Raw genomic sequence first — 18239 nt, 5'->3', positions numbered from 1 at the left:
GACACCAGTTTCGATTTAAGTTATATAAAAAGCGGATATTATTGACCTTTTCTATCAGAGGTTTCATAGAATATTCCTCCTGTCTGACTTTTGACTAAAAGTTAAAGGTGGTGGGTTCTATCCCCAGTCCAACTATTAATTTTCGTTTAATTATAATTACTAATTCCAACCTTCATACTACGACAGAACTGACAATTAATGGGCGTTCAAGGGAAGAAACATTCATGGCATACTAACATAATATGCTAATATGTTAGTATATGCGTCTTATTTTACGTGTGAGCAAGTTTGTCACGAATGTACAAAGCCTAGATCGATCTTGCAATACCATTGTACCCAGTATGCTGACCTATGTCCGCTCTACAAAAAAATGGGAGAAAACATGCAACTGTGACTTAAACAGATATTAACTGTTTAGTCCGTAATTTATCCATACTGAGAACTGTACTTTGCAAAACAATATACTGCAGTAGAACTGGATTTTGTCTGAGTTTCTGGAGATCGTTTAAAATTGTATATACATGTATATATTACCATTTGCGTTGTTACATGTAAATTAAGCCGGACGGTAATATTCAACCGTTTCATCACACAATGCTTTTATATGGTGTCAAGTGCCACGATGTTTCTTTTAAAAAATCATAAGATTAATCTCTTTCTAGTTGTTGGGTGTAAAGTTAAATAGTTTGAAAAAAAAGTTTGAATTCTCTTTTAATAGTACTGAGTGGTAAATCTCTTACTGGGTAAATCTAGGATGATGGCTATGTCCCCAAAATATACACGTGGCAGTGTAAATGTACTAATACTTGTATTCTACTTTGCATTTTTGCTGAACCAAGATACTTCTAAATCGAGTACATCGCCATTTACCCTACATGATCTCAAAAAGAATTTCTCACTCTCCCAAAACCAAGCGAGCGTGATTTCAGATTGATGAGAACGCTTTTACCAATTACTAACAATGAACATACACTAAATATACACGTTTTTTTCTGCAATTAAAAAACAAAGTATTTATAAAATAAGAAACAAATTCATCCAATTTCAAATTTATTACTTATTTCTTCGTGACATTGATAAAATTTTCATGACGACAAAGAAAGTGTAAATTTAACGGTCTTCGAGAAACGTTTTATGTCCCACGCACGTAAAGTTCAATAATTAAACTTAAACTCCATAGCTTTTTGACAATTTCACACAGTGTTAGAGTGGCATCTAATCAGCACCAAGGTTGACGTATTTTTCGAGCCTTTCCATTTCTTTGTGGGCTTTTTCAATCTGTTTCTGAATGCGGGCCTCGTCTCTCTTTTGTTGTGCCAGCATCTGTTTCCTTGCCAAAGTCTTTCCTTGATTTTCTGTACGAAAAAAATACCAGTTTATCAATAATCACGTTTTGATTAAATGTTATCAAACATTTGGTTACGATAATAGTTGTCTGCTCCAGCTTACCTCTCCATTTCTCAGGATCCTCTTTTTTGAGTTCCATCAGTCTACGAGGCGGCATCTTTGGGGCTTCCTCCGACACAAAGGTCAGACCGAATGCTACCCCTCCTTTCTTTTCAGTGACCCCCACTGTTACCATTGTACGACATACCTTATCGTATACTTCTCTCTCTTCCTTCATGACACCGACTTTGTTATTTCTAGCCAGACAACTCTGAAACAATCCCATGTTGATCAATAACCTGTTTCTAAGAACGAATGGCATTGTGACGTCACAATCTGATGACGAAACATTCCTTCTACATCAAGACGACGTCATAACGTAATCAAAATCAAGTAGAAACTTCAACATCGACGTAAACACAAAATTACACAGGTACCTTTCACAAACTTACTCATAGTAAGAACAATTTTAGATAATATGTTTTACGGTGTGACCGTTAGGGCGAACGCAGAAGGAACCACACATCTGTCATCATTGTTAAATGCAACCCGTTGACTTGCCCTAACCAAAAAACTTGGGCTTTGCATAATGTTTGAAAACTTTTACCGCCGCAAGGAACCCAAAGTTATTAAACTTTTATTCCAATGGTCCCTTCCTTAAGGCTTATACACTTAAACAAACTACCATGCACTGAGCATTAATAAAATGTTAAACAGACTTATTAAAATATTTAGATAAACACAAAGCCGTTTGGTTTTTTTATGTAAATACAATTAAGTTTTTACCATTCCTTTACCTTTTAATAATGATCATTAAAATCAGTAAACATTAAAGTGTGTGTCTGTGTTATTTCTCATTTTGTACCTTTTTGAAATCTGTGTTTTTGTTTTTAATCTTTTTAATTTTTGTACGCTATATAAGCGTTGTAGACATGTGCCCTCACCCTTTTTTAGTGTGTGTTATCCAATTTTATTTAAAGGTTTGACATGTAGATATTTTAACAGTTTAATTTTTTTCTTTTATTTATTCATTACAAAATGACGTGGCTGCACGTAGATCTAATAATGATTCGACTTTTCTTTTTTTTTTCTTTTTTAATAATATTTTTTTCACCTACCTAACGTATGCATATATGTTTGGATCAATATGACAGTAAATTTAGCATGGAACTTGCATGTGTATTTACTGACCAAAAAAAATCATCAAAACTAATCAGCCAAAGAGTCACCGTTAACACTGATATTGAGTACTTTCTATACGTTACATCCAGTACAGATGCTTGATTTACCTCTAAATTTATTGCTGGAAATTATATAGCCCGAGATCATTGTTACGTCATACTTAACTTTTGCGCTCGACAGCTTTCGTAAATTGTCGGGCAAATTCGGGGAAGGAAATGACGTCATATGTCAGCAAAAGTTCAGATAGGTACAGTTTTTTTACGTAAGCATATGTGTTTTTTACTTTAATGTTTTTAAAAGGATTTTTTAATTGTTAAATGAAAATGATGTATGCGATTTACAGGTAAGAATTTTCCGTAGAAACGCTTCCTGTTCCACCATGTTGCTATGCACCGCAAAGGATTATTGGGATATGTAGAACTTTTTCACGTGGCCTCATAAAAATTTCTTTGAACAATGTGCAGATTTCAACTCGAATTTTCTCCGTTCGTACACGTTGTCTATGGAGCTCGCTTCGCGAGCGCTGCGCTCGCTATAAAATAGTAAAACATGTATTGCTATGCAAACAATATTAATACCGATGTATGATATCTTTAATTTCAAATTATGAGAAAAAAATCGCCTTGTAAAACTGCCGTGTAAATTACCGTGGGTTTCAGGATAGTAGTGGGCAGTGTTTTCTAATTATATCCACTGCAGTCCAATATGACGTTTTCATTAAAAAAAAAAGTATAAATTACGTGTGCATGTTGTGGTTTTTTTTTATGTTTTAAACTGTTGATATGGTTTATAAAATTCACTGCTCTTGCTTACTGGCCGTGGACCGACTTGCTGATATTTCCGTTCTTGTTAATGATTTATTTCATGTCCAACTTTTTTCCTTCGCACTTTTGTGAGTGAATTATCTCCGATCGCGTTTTTTAAAATGCTTAAGCATACATCCATAAACATATCGATGCATTGTTTTAACGCCAGAATAAAGTCGTAAATTTTTTTCAATATTACAAATATCAATGATAAGAACGCTTCAGTTAGTTGCCAGTAAGCTTATATTTGCGAGACCTCGCACCAGGATTCGATATAATTTCAAAAGATGTAAAATGAATTAATGCAATTTTGATGTCTCTGTTAATACTTAGTGTCATCAGAGATGGTTTCTTTGTACACACATATATGGAACGCCATAGCTGCCTTATGTGCCTATTTCATGTGGAGATGGTGCTTTATTATATGAAGGTGGTGCTTTATTATATGAAGATGGTGCTTTATTATATGAAGATGGTGCTTTTTTATATGAAGATGGTGCTTTATTATATGAAGGTGGTGCTTTTTTATATGAAGATGGTGCTTTATTATATGAAGATGGTGCTTTATTATATGAAGATGGTGCTTTTTTATGTGATGATGCTTTTTTATGTGAAGGTGCTTTTTTATGTGAAGATGGTGCTTTATTATATGATGGTGCTTTTTAATGTGAAGGTGCTTTTTTATGTGAAGGTGCTTTTTTATGTGAAGATGGTGCTTTATTATATGATGGTGCTTTTTAATGTGAAGGTGGTCACTCGGAACTCCTCTTATTTTTGAATCCTGGGGTAACCATTAATGTATTATCTCGAAATATTGAAAGTAAAACAAACAATTGATGCGATCAAAATCCATTTGATACACTATTGCTAGTTCCTCTTTTTTCTAACACAATTAGTATATAAGCTATCGAGAAGATCTAGCTGTGTACGACTTTACCCCAACCGAACTTACATCTATTAAATTTAATAATTATTTGTGTTTAAGTGAAGGTTATGCCCTAGCAATCTGATTAAAATAAGATCTTTGATCCGCTCTTAATTGGGAGTTGATTTTAATCAACTCTCCTATGCAGTTACTCAGACAAACCGAAAGTGAAACAGTGTTTGGACCTCATCACAAATCATCGCTGCTAACAAGACTTAGTTCTTGAACATAATTGATAAATTCGATGTAATGTATGCTAAAGCATTGTTTTTCAAGGAAACTTATTTATAAATAGCTTGAAAATAGTCAGATTTTAAATGGTACGAACAATTTAGATATTTTTTGTAGTCGTATGTATTCCTACGCCAGAGTTCAATATAGTCTCGTTCAACTCGACGCTCGACTGTCTCCGTAAATCTCCGACAAGCAGAGAGTCTCCCTTGCTTGTCGGAGATTTACGGTGTCAGCCGAGCGTTTGGTTGAACGAGACTATAGAGTTCATTATTGCTTGGATCCATACAATTTTCGAGAAATATGTCTATTACTGATACATAGTTTGATTGAATTAATTTTATCTTTAAATATTATTTAAGATGATTCATATGGGGGTTTCTCGACATTCTTGTCGAAAAAGTCCAAAAATTCATATTATGAAAATGTGCGTAATTCAAATACAAATTAGAAACTATATGTACTTGCCATGCAAAATAACATATCATTGATTTTAAAATAAATAAACATCGACAAAATCAACTCCCGTCAGTTCTTCAGTACTTTGATTTTGTAATTGTCATCGCCCAGTCGGTCTTCGTCATTGATGACCGTTCCTCTTTAACCTAAGTGGTGAGTTGGAGGAAGAGCTCATATTCTGAGTATTTCAAAACAAAATATTATAAAAAACAAAAACAAATAAAGGAACGGATTGAGGATCTGATTTTAAACAGACTGATGCCCTAGGTGATAGGATTTGACTTTAAGATAGTGTAAGGGAAAGTCACAGGGAAAGGTCTACTATACTATAATATAGCTCAAAGAAGGCCCTTTTATAAGTGGTAAAGACAAAAGTAAAATGTCAAGAAATACTGACAAAATATTGTATTATTCAATTAATCATATTTGTCAATTCAGTTGAGATTAAGTCGTACAGTTCATCTCGTAACATAAATACTTATTATGCTAAAAAAGAGAAACTAGCAATTGTGTATTTAATGGATTTTAACTGTATCAATTTTGTTCTACTTTCAAAATTTCGAGAAAATAAATGTTTAAGTCAGTCTTCAAAAATAAAGTTCCGAGTGACCATCTTCACATTAAAAAGCACCATCACATAAAAAAGCACCATCTTCATATAATAAAGCACCACCTTCATATAATAAAGCACCATCTTCATATAATAAAGCATCATCTTCATATAATACAGCACCATCTTCACATAAAAAAGCACCATCTTCATATAATAAAGCACCACCTTCATATAATAAGGCACCATCTTCATATAATAAAGCACCATTTTCATATAATAAAGCACCATCTTCACATGAAATAACCACAGCATAATATAATAAAGCACCATCTACATATAAAATAGCCACATAAGGCAGTTATGGCGTTCCATACACATAACTTTAAAAAAAACATGTGGTACATGTTTCGGATTTTTTGTTCGTTTTTTTAAAATGTAAGATGTAAGAAAAAAGGTTTTGTTTTTGTTTTTTGTTTTTTGACCTTTTTATTGGTGTACATGCATTAATATTTTAGAAACAAAAACAAAACAAAAACTTGTTGTTCAAGATAAAATCTTTATTTTAATTTTTTGACATTCAGTTGCCATTGATTGATCTTTACGACAAAAAGTAGGCTTAAACAAAATAAAAATACACACTGCTGATTCAAGATTAACAGAACAAAATTCGTTGTTTTTTAATGTCTTTTATATTTATCAATTCGTTGACTTTAACAATAACTTCATTAAATCGTTGAATCTGTTTTTATGAGACACTAAATATAATTATGAAATTATCAAATAGATTCCAAATGCGTAACTTTCAATATAAGGTACAAATAGTAGAGGAGAATGTTTCAAAATATATTCTGTAAACAAATTTTTATTCGCGACGACTTTATTTCGCGAGACACCCTAGAAAATTTAGTTCGCGACGACTTATTTTGACAATCAAGCATATTATCCAATTGTGCGATATTAAAGCAATGCGGCAAGGACAAGCTGGCGACGAGAAATATTCGCGATGGTGAAGCTCTCACCGCAAAAATTGTTTACACGTGAATAAATATTTTATTCATACATAGTTTCGATGAATTATAAACCATATATTCTGCTTTTATTATTCCGAGTTATGTGGTGCTCCACAAAGCATGTACTTGTTGGTCCCTGCATATGTTGAAAAAGCCTTTCCGGTGCCGACACACCCACAGATATTGGACCCATCCACACACGTGACTGTCTCCCCCACATTGTAGATCTTACCCCCGGTGGTACAGGTATCTGCAGGACCAAATAAAAGACTGTAACTATAGGCTAAACAAATTCAAGCAAATTGTTTTCAAAATTTTCTTCGAGGGGTAACACAGGGCAGGTGTAACTGTTAATAATTTGAATACTGTCCATTACGTCCGATATTGAGCGACCCGAGGTGCGTTATATGGTTGTATTATCTCTGAAATAATTGACAATTCAAGATCTATAACTTTAAAAAAAACCAAAAAACAAAAAAAACAAAAACAAAAAAACGCCACCAACTTCTCTACCGAAAATGGGAAATTCTTTAATATTCTTGCTTGCATTAGTTGACAAATATTGAATGTATTGTCCAGGAGAAGACATTTTTAAATATTACAACTTAGCTGCAACTACTCTATAAATAGTGCCTGTTTGGGAGGGTAACAATATATAAATAGTGCCTGTTTGGGAGGGTAACAGTTGAAATTGACACCCCGAGAAAACCATTGTCAACCGACGCGAAGCGGAGGTTGACAATGGTTTTTGAGGGGTGTCAATTTCAACTGTTATCCTCCCAAACAGGCACTATTTATTTTGTTATACTGAATGTCTTAATTTTTAAGAAAATTTTACTGCTTTTATATAGGAATTCTACAGCGAACCGTACGCGCATAATTTTCGCGCATGTAACATTTTTTAATGTTACCCGTTGCTAAGTGCGTTACTAACGCTGATGGTAAAAGAAAATATTATTAACTGCGTCTTAACCAATCAGATTTCAGTAATTAACATGAAAGTATAACAATTGAAATTGACACCCGAGAAAATCATTGTCAACCGATGCGAAAGGTGGACATGCAGTTTACCATGAGTAGATCCCGAGTTTGACAAGTGCAACCCAAAGTACTAGTCCAAGCTCTTGTCAATACGGCTCTAGTTGGAACAATATATGCTAATATTATTTATTTTCATGAAAGAAATTAGAATTTTTGTCAATTGTTAGGTTCTGTAATTTGTACCTGGACACAAGGGGCAGGGTTCGCCCTCCTGATCGACCTGTTCCTCCCTGGGACAGCTCGGGACCTCACACTCCCAGGTCTTGCAGTAATGCAGCTTCTCTTGATAGTCATACACACAATTCGCCTTTTCTGTGGGTCTCTCCTCCTCGTCGAAATAGACCTTGCAGTCGAAGTACGATTTCTCATTTCGAGAACCTTGCACTGCCATTGCAAAAAAGATAGTGCAAACTTAATAGTACAACTGCCTTTTCATGGAGAAAACAATATTAAATTTTTTTTTAATTTCATCATGTTATTTTAAATCTTTATGTCTTTGAAAAAATAGACCAATAGTATTTGTATAAAGTGCATATGATGTAAGAACTAACCTGCAAAAACAGCCATGGAACAAACACATGCGGCAAACGTCAGAGAGAGGTTCATTTTCAATTTTTCTCCGTAAGTTGACTCCGTGAGACTTGGATTCTGATTTGAAGTAGAGTAAGGACCTGCTGAGGGGTTTTATATCGCCGGTCGAAATAGCAGGTGCGCGCCGAAAATGAATTTAGCCGCAACGTGCAGCATATGTGTGATCAATATAAATTTTATGTGCAACTGAAATGACAGTTATAATTATAATACCGTCATTTAATATCAAATTTACTTGATCGACACTTAAGTAATTTGAACAAATGAAACAGATGTGTCAAATTGGCCTTGCTTGTGTAATGACTTGCCCGAGGGCTCTGTTTGGGGTCAATTTTACTTGATGTGACGTCATTGTATACGAACGATAAAAAATATCACCCACTTTCATAACGGCTCTTTTTTATCAATTACTTACTGATGCTCAATCCTCCAAATGTTCTTATTATTTCCAAATCTTGATAGAATCTTTTTTCTCAGGTTCAGATTTTCAAAAACCACACAAGTATAGAATTACATTTAAAAATAAGATGGAGAAATAAGATGGTACAAATGCCCATTGGTTCAATTGTAAAATACAATTTCAACTTTGTTATTTTTCAATCAAAATCTATATGATGATAGTTTGATACTATTTTGCATTAGAAGAATTTCTAACTATAGTCAGATTGAATATTCTAACGAACATGAATAAAACAAGATATCTTGATAAGGTGCACTATAGTTAAAATGTTTTTCACCATTTGTTCTATTTTACAATTTCATCAGACTATCACGGAGTAAAAAATTCAATGACCTATTATTGGAGACATTTTGTATGAAATTTTAAATTAACATTCCTCTATTTGTTATAATTTTTTTTCTCCATGCTTTATTTCTATTATTACAAATACAATAGTTATATTTTTAAAGACAAACCCACCAAAAAGACAGATCAGAAACTGTCACTCTCTCACTCATTATCAAATTGTTATATCTATAAGACATTCTATCTTTAATAACAAAAATTTAAAAACATTTGTTTACGTCATGCGTAATAGCCCTTATTTGTCCAGAAACCAATGGCAGTTAAACGCTTTATGTTTTTTTTAAATCATATTAGGCAACGATGAATAGGGTCATACATTAATTTATTGAAAATTATTATAATGACACTACAAATTTTGATTACGTTATGACGTCGTCTTAATGTAGAAGGATTGTTTCGTCATCTGGCTCCACCGTCACCAAAATTTTCAAATTCCTCAACTCATTCCTCAACTCAAATCCTTCAAAGAAAAGTGCATAAATTTGAGGTCAAACCTCAGATTTGAGGCTGAGTATTGACTTGAGGAAAGTTGGTGACGGCGGGGCCAGATTGTGACGTCATAGTGTATCAATACTAGTTCATTCGAAGAAATCAACATGGGGTTGTTTCAGAGTTGTTTGTCTAGAAATAACAAAGTCGGTGTCATGAAAGAGGAGAAAGAAGTGTACGATAAAGTACGTCGTACGATGGTAACAGAGGGGGTGACGGAAAAGAAAGGAGGGGTAGCATTCGGTCTGACCTTTGTGTCGGAGGAAGCCCCAAAGATGCCGCCTCGCAGACTGATGGAACTCAAAAAAGAGGATCCCGAGAAATGGAGAGGTAAATTGGAAAAGACCATAAAAATCAAATGTTGATAATACCATAATTGAAACGTAATTATTGTTCTTTATCGTTTTTTATGTACATATTTTTCACAGAAAATCAAGGAAAGACTTTGGCAAGGAAACAGATGCTGGCACAACAAAAGAGAGAGGAGGCCCGCATTCAGAAACAGATTGAAAAAGCCCACAAAGAAATGGAAAGACTCGAAAAATACGTCAACCTTGGTGCTGATTAAATGACATAGAGTCGGACCAAAAATCTTACGAAGATTTGACTAATAGAATGTCCGAGTAACGAAGAAGCCTGTCAATCAAGAATCCTGTGATTGGGACATATAGGTCTACCCAATACCGTATCAGACGATTTCTATTTGCTAAAAATGTGTATGTATATTGATGCTTGGAACTTTCTAAATCCAATAATTTCCTTTCTATATAGTTTCTAAATGAATGATTTGAAAAAAAAAATCATTTTGAAATAAATATTTTGAAAACGTACGTTCTTGATTGTTTCTTTTTTCTAAGTAAATATGTCGAAAACGTTGCTCTGGTGGCATCATATATTTTTTCATAGAAAACATATTTTGATAAAAAGTATAAATAAAACTGTCTGAATTCCAAACCACTTAATAGTAACTCGCTGTATCATGTTGCGAAGATGCGGCGGCGAGGGAAAGAGACGTGTGGAAAAGATTTATCTCCTTAATGGGACCGTTTAACGAAAATGTTAAGGTAGCTTAATATCAAAAACATAACTCTGAGCATCAACTTTTTGATGTTGTTTTTATAGATATTTTTTAAATCAGTTTTCTGGCCCCTTACACCCCCACATTTTTTATACGTAACATAAATGAAAAAATGCACTGTCGTCCATCCGAATTTTTTTCAGACCGGGAGCTGCAGCTAGCGTGTCATATTGATATGAATATGATATTTACATAACGAGAAAAGACAAGTACATTTGCACTGGCTTTAACCAATCATACAAAAAATAATTCTACTGTGCAGAACGACTATCTAAGTCGAACCAAATTCAAATTATCAGTATTTTATTCACCCTTCCCCTTTAAAAACAGTGTCTGTAAAAAAAAAAACGGATGGACGACCTAGATCGTTAAAAAAAAAATTCAGACCAGGAGCTACAGACTTAAAGCGCGTTATCTACACAAAATCTGTAAAAATAAAACTCGTACTTTGTCAAACACTAAAATACCTTTAACTCCCGACCAACACATAAAATAATGATACAAAAGATGTATTTCTAAAGAATATATCATTTAATGCAACAAAATGTGTAAAACAAAAAAAAATAAAACAGGTGGGAAATGAAGTAAAGTGATGGAGTTGTCTAGTGGGTCAGCATGAGGGCGATGACCGTGAGTTTGTCCACTGACTGGATGTTGTCCTTGCCCAGCAGAAGGCGGGTCCCGGCCCCCAGGGCGTCCTGTCGACTGAAGGCGCTGTGGAGGTCTGCCACGGGGGCTGCTCCAACCACCCTACAACCACAGGAAATAATTAATCCGTGTAGATAAAAGGGAAAGAATACGTCAATATATTTTAAAATCTGAGAAACAGACACAATCGAAGAGTTGCAATCACTGACATCAATTTTTTTCTAGCAAATTGCATTGGATTTGTAACCCAATAACTAGTTAGAACTTTGTACAAAGATATACCGTCGGATTAGTTCACATCCTGCAAATCCAGCCATTTCTGACAGCAGGTTGTCCTGATACTGTTGTAGTGTCCCTACACTGCTCGTCATTTCCTTCAGGTAACTACTCACTGTAACAGTGAAGATTGTAGTCATTAGACGGCAATGAGGATTAAAACGAAGATAAACACAAACCAACGGCCTTTATCGCATACGCTTACTGACACTATGTCGTGGGTTTCCGGGGATGACACAAAACTAATTGTGATATGATATGATGTTTTGATTGGAATGTGATACAATGAAATGGTTGTGATGTTATAGGCTGTCATGATTGTGATGTGATACAATGGTTTGCTTGTGATGTGATGCCATGATATGGTTGTGATGTAATACATAGATATCATTTTGATGTGGTACGATGTTATTATTGATTTGTGATTTGATAGGATAATTTTATTGTGATGTTATAACTTTGATTTGATACGATGACATGATTGTGATGTAATAAGATGTTATAATTTTGATGATATACGATGTAATAATTGTGATATGTTACAATGATATGGTTGTGATTTTATATGATGAAATGGTTGTGATTAGATACGATTACATTATTGATACGATGCTATGACGCACCTGTTAATTTACATGCTTCTATCATCTTCTGCGCAAACTTCCGGTGTCTGTCGTTGTCCTCTGGTATAGACATGTGTCCATAGTAAGAGAAAATATAATTGGCCAGGAGAACCCCGATATCAAACGCTGGGGGTCCCATGTAGGCAAATTCCAAATCAATCATCTGGATGTATAACATAAATATCAAAACGACGATGTTAAGCCGTTTTGTTTTTCTTTATTAGGCGTCCTTTTCTTACATTGTTAATGATGTGGTAATAGTATACAATAAAAAAAAATGTCCACAGTTTTTTTGGGGTTATATCACTTACTTTTGAATTCCCACCGTCAACCATCACAGAACCTGTATGTAGGTCGCCGTGCAGAAGACACTCTTTCTTTGTCAGGAAGATGTTCTTCATAACATCCGCTGCCTCCAAGACTCGGGGATTATCGTAGAGCTGAGGGAGACTAGAGCTGATGTCTTCCGAGAGTCTGTTGTTGCTGTCCGACTTGTCGAAAGGTTTCGTGAAAATATACTGCTCCGTTAAGGAAACCAGTTCAGTATCTCTGTCGTCATAATGTAAAAAAGAGCATCGATCAATCAATTACAATTTTTACTAAATTCTTGAAAAAGGACTGGTGTCATCAGTGAATTTTCATAATAATCCAATTCAATTGTTTAATGAACACGAATAATGTACGAAAATTTAGTATAAATACATTATCAGATTATCAGCAGAGCAGGTGCCCACGAGCACTTGCAAATACGTACCGTATATCCAGTAATTTTACTCGATTATTTAATTTTCGCTTGTTTCGCGATGACTTTTAAATCGCAAAATATTAAAACGCAAAAATTGTATCCTGCAAAATTTTCTATAAGAAACTTTACGGTAAATTACAGGAATAAGGAATTCTGTCAAACGCCAGCGAGCTCCAGCCCTCAAGCATAGATAATGACATACTCACGGGAATTTCTGTTTGAGTTGGGAAAAGCTTTGCTCGCCAACTTTGGCGAGATGTGATTGATTGTGAACTTTGCCTATCCCTCTGGCTAATTTCTTAACCGCCTCCAAACTACAAACGCCATCTATGAGCTGCTTACGGAAATCCGTATATGTGGTTAAGTCATCCATACACACTGTAAGAAATTCAAAATTGATTTTAAACAATTAAATCAAAATTACACACTAGCATAATATACTGCATCATAATTTTACAGCAGGCTTAAAGGGGCATGGTCACGATTTTGGTCAATTTCTATTTTTCTGTTTTTTTAATTTACAATGCATTTCTAATAAACAAATGAAATTTGAGAGTCATTCGTAAAGTTATATGCAAGATACAGGGCTCACAATTCTTCCTCATGTAAACAAGGCTCGTGCCTTGTTTTTGTTTATATAGGTTCAATATACCATTAAAAAATCTTTTGCAAGATAATTTGTCTATCTTTTTATTCATTTTAAGCATAAATAAACAGTTCCAAACCTTTAACACGTTCATTTTAGGTCTAAAACTTAAATTTTTTAGTTTAACATTCAAAATATAAACAAACTTTGTGCACAGATCAAACAATTTCAAGCTCTGTAACTCCCTTATAACATTAACGAATGAAACTCAAATTATGGTTGCCTATTAAAAATGCCTAACTAAAGCATTGTAAACATTAAAATCGAAAAAAATATTTTTTGACCAAAATCGTGACCATGCCGTAAAGAGTTAAGTGAATTTACATGAGCACTTGTGCGTTATTTTTCTCGTTTTTCTCAACACAATTACTTGTTTTACAAGTATCATAAAATATGTAAATACTGACGCTTATCTCAAGAGACAGGTTTGTTCCATTTTGTGAAAGAAATTCTTTTAAAATGAATGATTGGTGCATTAATTACTAGTTATTATTCATGTATATTTATGTGTATTCAATATATTCAATATTTCAATATATTCAATGTATGGCAATATTTATAAAATTTCATTACTAGGAGAGGACTATCTAAGTTTTAGAACTTGTGTCTTATCCTTTTGATTTATTCAATAAAATATGTTCAATTCAATTACTAGTTTTTGATTCTTTGTCATAGAAATATGGCTGGGGTACACATCCAGGCGCCAAATCTGAGAAAATACGGAGAGCTTCATATTCAGTCTGGCCTCGACATGGATCCAGGGGATACTCGGGACCCAGACACTACAATATAAAAGAGTTCATTACTGACATCAAAAGTTATTCGCTAATTCTTAGTTTGATCAAAATCCATTCGGCTCTTGTTTCAACGAATAAAACGCAAGAGGTATTTCTAGTAGTAAAACTTTGTGTGTAACATTGCAAAAAACATGTGTCTACCTTGATATATGGAGGTGCACTTTTAAGAATGACGCTTTTAGACGCGTTTTTAACCCTTATCACATCGTTCAAATTTCCATCTCCAACTGATGCCAATTCTATTTCCTCTGTACGAACAGTGAAATGCTGTAAAAGAAAAATATGGAACAATATCTCGATCTTCAGAACATCTCCTTTCAACGATAAATCAATAAACCAGTCCTTATTCAATTTGTTTTATGGCTGTGTGGAAAGTTCAGTGCAATGAGAAAAATTTCCGATAGGCCCAGCGATTCTAATTGCGGAGGGGGGGGGTGCTTTTACAATTGTAATATTTGACCAAAGGCTAACCGATTCGCCCCATATATATTATTAATTATTGAATAGGATACCCATTTTTCGGGTCTGTTCAAGAAGCAGTTTTAAATAAACAATAAAATTAACAAAGTACTTAGTAATTCATTAATTAAATAAACAAAGTACTTAGCAATATACTGTTACATACTAGTCCGCCGTACATACATTGTAGTACAACACTGACCTACCTTGATCTGGTCAAGCCGTGAGTATTTGTTTAGTAGGTCGATGAACGTCGTCCGATTGTTTATATCCTCACTTTCAGCGGTCATCGTAACCCAAGTGTTGTGATCAACAACTTTACAAAGATTTTACAAAAAGATCATACTCGGAGGAAGTTTTTGCGGATAAGGTGACTTGTCTTAATCTGTAAAATTGCGGTACCACATGATTGACCTATTTAGATCATAGGGGTCGAGCCTGATAAAGATCTGTGGAAGGACGAACATTCGAGTCAAAAGTAGATATTTTTTGTATAGAAAAATTCCATACTCTGGGATGATTGGTCAGTGGATGTATTAGCAAACAATTAGAGATACCATTTAGTTTGCTTTGAATTTATGGGGATAATTTTTGTCAATTTTGCTCAAACGTCTTCAAGGTGTTATGGGCGGTTAAACAAACAAGTCCTTATTATTTATAGGCAGTTTGACATACTTTCTTTAACCCCGTCGCCTACATTTTAACTGAATTTTTCCATTTTTCAACTTGTTCTCTACAAAGATCATAATCAAACATAAAGCGATTTCAACTTTATTCAAATGGTAAGTAATAGACTTCATTTCCAAAGGGAAGATAATAAAAAAAAAGAAAAAGGAATCATTATAGTGTTTTAAGGTGGTATATGGGACACCTCTATGTTGTGAGCACTTCCTATTGAAATACTCTATACAAAAACTATTACCTAACAGTAGTGCAATGGGTTGGAGCGTTAACTAATAATATATAAGTCATGAGTTCGAATCCCACTGGTGCTATTACAATTTTTTACCTTTCCAAAAATTTTTAAACATGATTTTTAGTGATATATTGTAAAATTTGAAAATTCCTAACCGGTGAAAGTACTTTGGTTAAAATGCACTTTTGTTCACGTTAATGTTGACAGATGTCTACGAAAGACGAATAGGGCCACTTAAAAAATATTTTTATCTCGTAATTACGAGAAAAGATCTCGTTATTACGAGTTAATTATCTCGTTATTACGAGAAAAGATCTCGTAATTACGAGAAAAGATCTCGTTATTACGAGTTAATTATCTCGTTATTACGAGAAAAGATCTCGTAATTACGAGAAAAGATCTCGTTATTACGAGTTAGTTATCTCGTTATTACGAGTTTATTATCTCGTAATTACGAGAAAAGATCTAGTTTTGAAATGGCGCGTTTCATTATTCTATTCTTTTTATATAAAGTGTATGAACTACTGTAATGTCTATTAATATACACTTACTTAGCATGATCATCGTTTAAAACGCATAATTTGATATAAAATCGGACCAAGCAGTTTTAAAGAAATTTCAGAAGAATTAGCAAAGCAAATTGATTAAAAAATTCATTGAACTGTATGTCAATAATTAAGAAGGACACGTGTTATTTTTTTTTCAGACTCCAAAATGTTTATATAAAATCAATTATTTTCAATATACATGTAGGTTGTGTATGAACATATAAAACACAAATTCGGGTAAATCCTGTGTATCCATATCCATGACTGAAACTATTAGTCATTAAAGTGATCTGTAACTAATAAAACTGTGTTTTTACGACTAAAGGACTACCTGGTATTTACTTCGGAGTGGGATTATAATATATATAAGTTGAATAGAAAAATTACATAAAGTTCTTTCCTTTTATTATTACCAGATAAAATGTCGAAACCAATCATTTTGATATGTAGAAATTAATGAATAATGATCGTTGTTATTTTTAAATATTTATCAAAATTGAATCAACGTTTCTGGAATGAAAAAGATAGACTTAAAGTGTGATCCAGTCGAATTCTTTTTCAGAAACGCACCATTTTATATAGATCTTTTCTCGTAATAACGAGAAAATTAACTCGTAATAACGAGAAAATTAACTCGTAATAACGAGAAAATTATCTCGTAATAACGAGGTCTTTTCTCGTAATAACGAGAAAATTATCTCGTAATAACGAGATCTTTTCTCGTAATTACGAGATCTTTTCTCGTAATAACGAGATAACTAACTCGTAATAACGAGATCTTTTCTCGTAATAACGAGATCTTTTCTCGTAATAACGAGATAATTTACTCGTAATAACGAGATCTTTTCTCGTAATTACGAGATAAAAATATTTTTTTATGTGGCCCTTTTCGGCTTTCGTAGATGTCCCATACCACCTTAAAAGTTTAATTCTTCTCAAGAACAATTACAATAATTATAAAGTCACTCATTTGTTTGAATTACGATTTCCTGGGCAAAATCAAATCCAAATGAGAGATTCTTCATGCTCATGGTACATGTACTTTGATTTGTCGCTGAAATTAATTTGACAATACTAGACTTTGACCCGTGCGTGCACGGGTTGACATATAACATATGATATCGGACATTTACGAAATAGATACATCGACACGCCGTATTGTTGACATTTACATAACCAAGCTTTAAGCCTACAATAATGCTATTAATTTCACTACACTCTGCTTAGAAAAATCTAACTGAAAAACCTTGGGACGGGCCTTCACCACAGTTAAAACGCCTCCGATATGTACACCCGTATTAACGTAGCAAAAAGTTGCAGAATCGCTCCGGAACGATTTTGGAGAAAATTAACGAAGCTGCATTGTAAATAAATAACAGTCAAATTATTCACAAAAAAACAACATTTAGAGGCTGTAAATATCTTTTATCTAAAAAATTAATTCATACTAAAGAAGAATTCAACACTTTTCACCAACTTTTTTCCTCGCTTTGAATTTACACACCATGTTGACATTCGGAACTCTCGGGATTTTTTATATTAAATGCACTGAGTTAGAGTTATCTCCTGTATTTCTTTTGATAAATATATAACAAATTTTCGATTTCAATGAAAATTTACACGTATTTGTAATTTCGTTTCTGAGTTTATCCATACAAATGTCATATTTTGGAAACATAAACTAAAGAGCCTTCCGTGATTTAACGTGAATGTAATGCGCATGCGCAAAATTGTAAAATCCAAAAAATTCAGATGATTTCCGGATTTTTTAATTGAATTTTCTTTGATTACTAATTAGCGAAGCTTGATTGAGAAAAAATAAAATCAAATTGGCAATCTTCAAGTACCAATGATGTTTAAAATATATAAAACAAAAGACAGTACTTATCCGATTTCTTGGTATTAAAGCTCAAAGAATCGAATCTATTATTTTAATATAGTAGTATAGATTCAATAAAGAGACACGAGTTTTGAGGGTTTTTTTGGCACATTTCTTGTAGATTCAGACTAGACTCTGCCAAAATG

General features: G+C 33.6%; 4 protein-coding genes across 4 annotated transcripts; 1 reads left to right on the top strand and 3 right to left on the bottom strand.

Moving 5' to 3' along the window:
- Window positions 1–1043: 1043 nt before the first annotated feature.
- Window positions 1044–1849, bottom strand: LOC128168265 (uncharacterized). The gene is made up of 2 exons (XM_052834461.1): window positions 1450–1849; window positions 1044–1355 (listed from the first exon to the last, which is right to left on the bottom strand). The coding sequence occupies exons 1-2, from the start codon at window positions 1706–1708 to the stop codon at window positions 1216–1218; spliced, it is 399 nt and encodes a 132-aa protein (XP_052690421.1). The 5' UTR covers window positions 1709–1849; the 3' UTR covers window positions 1044–1215.
- A 4229-nt stretch (window positions 1850–6078) lies between these two features.
- Window positions 6079–8301, bottom strand: LOC128168264 (uncharacterized). Its single transcript, XM_052834460.1, has 3 exons — window positions 8145–8301; window positions 7777–7977; window positions 6079–6802 (listed from the first exon to the last, which is right to left on the bottom strand). Exons 1-3 carry the CDS (start codon window positions 8197–8199, stop codon window positions 6642–6644), a joined length of 417 nt encoding a protein of 138 aa, XP_052690420.1. The 5' UTR covers window positions 8200–8301; the 3' UTR covers window positions 6079–6641.
- A 1284-nt stretch (window positions 8302–9585) lies between these two features.
- On the top strand, window positions 9586–10300 carry LOC128168103 (uncharacterized). Its single transcript, XM_052834208.1, has 2 exons — window positions 9586–9808; window positions 9907–10300. The coding sequence occupies exons 1-2, from the start codon at window positions 9586–9588 to the stop codon at window positions 10044–10046; spliced, it is 363 nt and encodes a 120-aa protein (XP_052690168.1). The 3' UTR covers window positions 10047–10300.
- A 759-nt stretch (window positions 10301–11059) lies between these two features.
- On the bottom strand, window positions 11060–15191 carry LOC128166707 (methylthioribose kinase-like). Its single transcript, XM_052832026.1, has 8 exons — window positions 14957–15191; window positions 14433–14558; window positions 14147–14276; window positions 13055–13226; window positions 12415–12652; window positions 12104–12266; window positions 11487–11595; window positions 11060–11306 (listed from the first exon to the last, which is right to left on the bottom strand). Exons 1-8 carry the CDS (start codon window positions 15038–15040, stop codon window positions 11159–11161), a joined length of 1170 nt encoding a protein of 389 aa, XP_052687986.1. The 5' UTR covers window positions 15041–15191; the 3' UTR covers window positions 11060–11158.
- Between the last annotated feature and the right edge of the window lie 3048 nt (window positions 15192–18239).

This window comes from Crassostrea angulata, chromosome 10 (genome assembly GCF_025612915.1).
Source record: "Crassostrea angulata isolate pt1a10 chromosome 10, ASM2561291v2, whole genome shotgun sequence".
NCBI lineage: Eukaryota > Metazoa > Mollusca > Bivalvia > Ostreida > Ostreidae > Magallana > Magallana angulata.
Note: the sequence above shows the minus strand (reverse complement) of the source record. Positions and strands in the feature narration are given on the sequence as shown.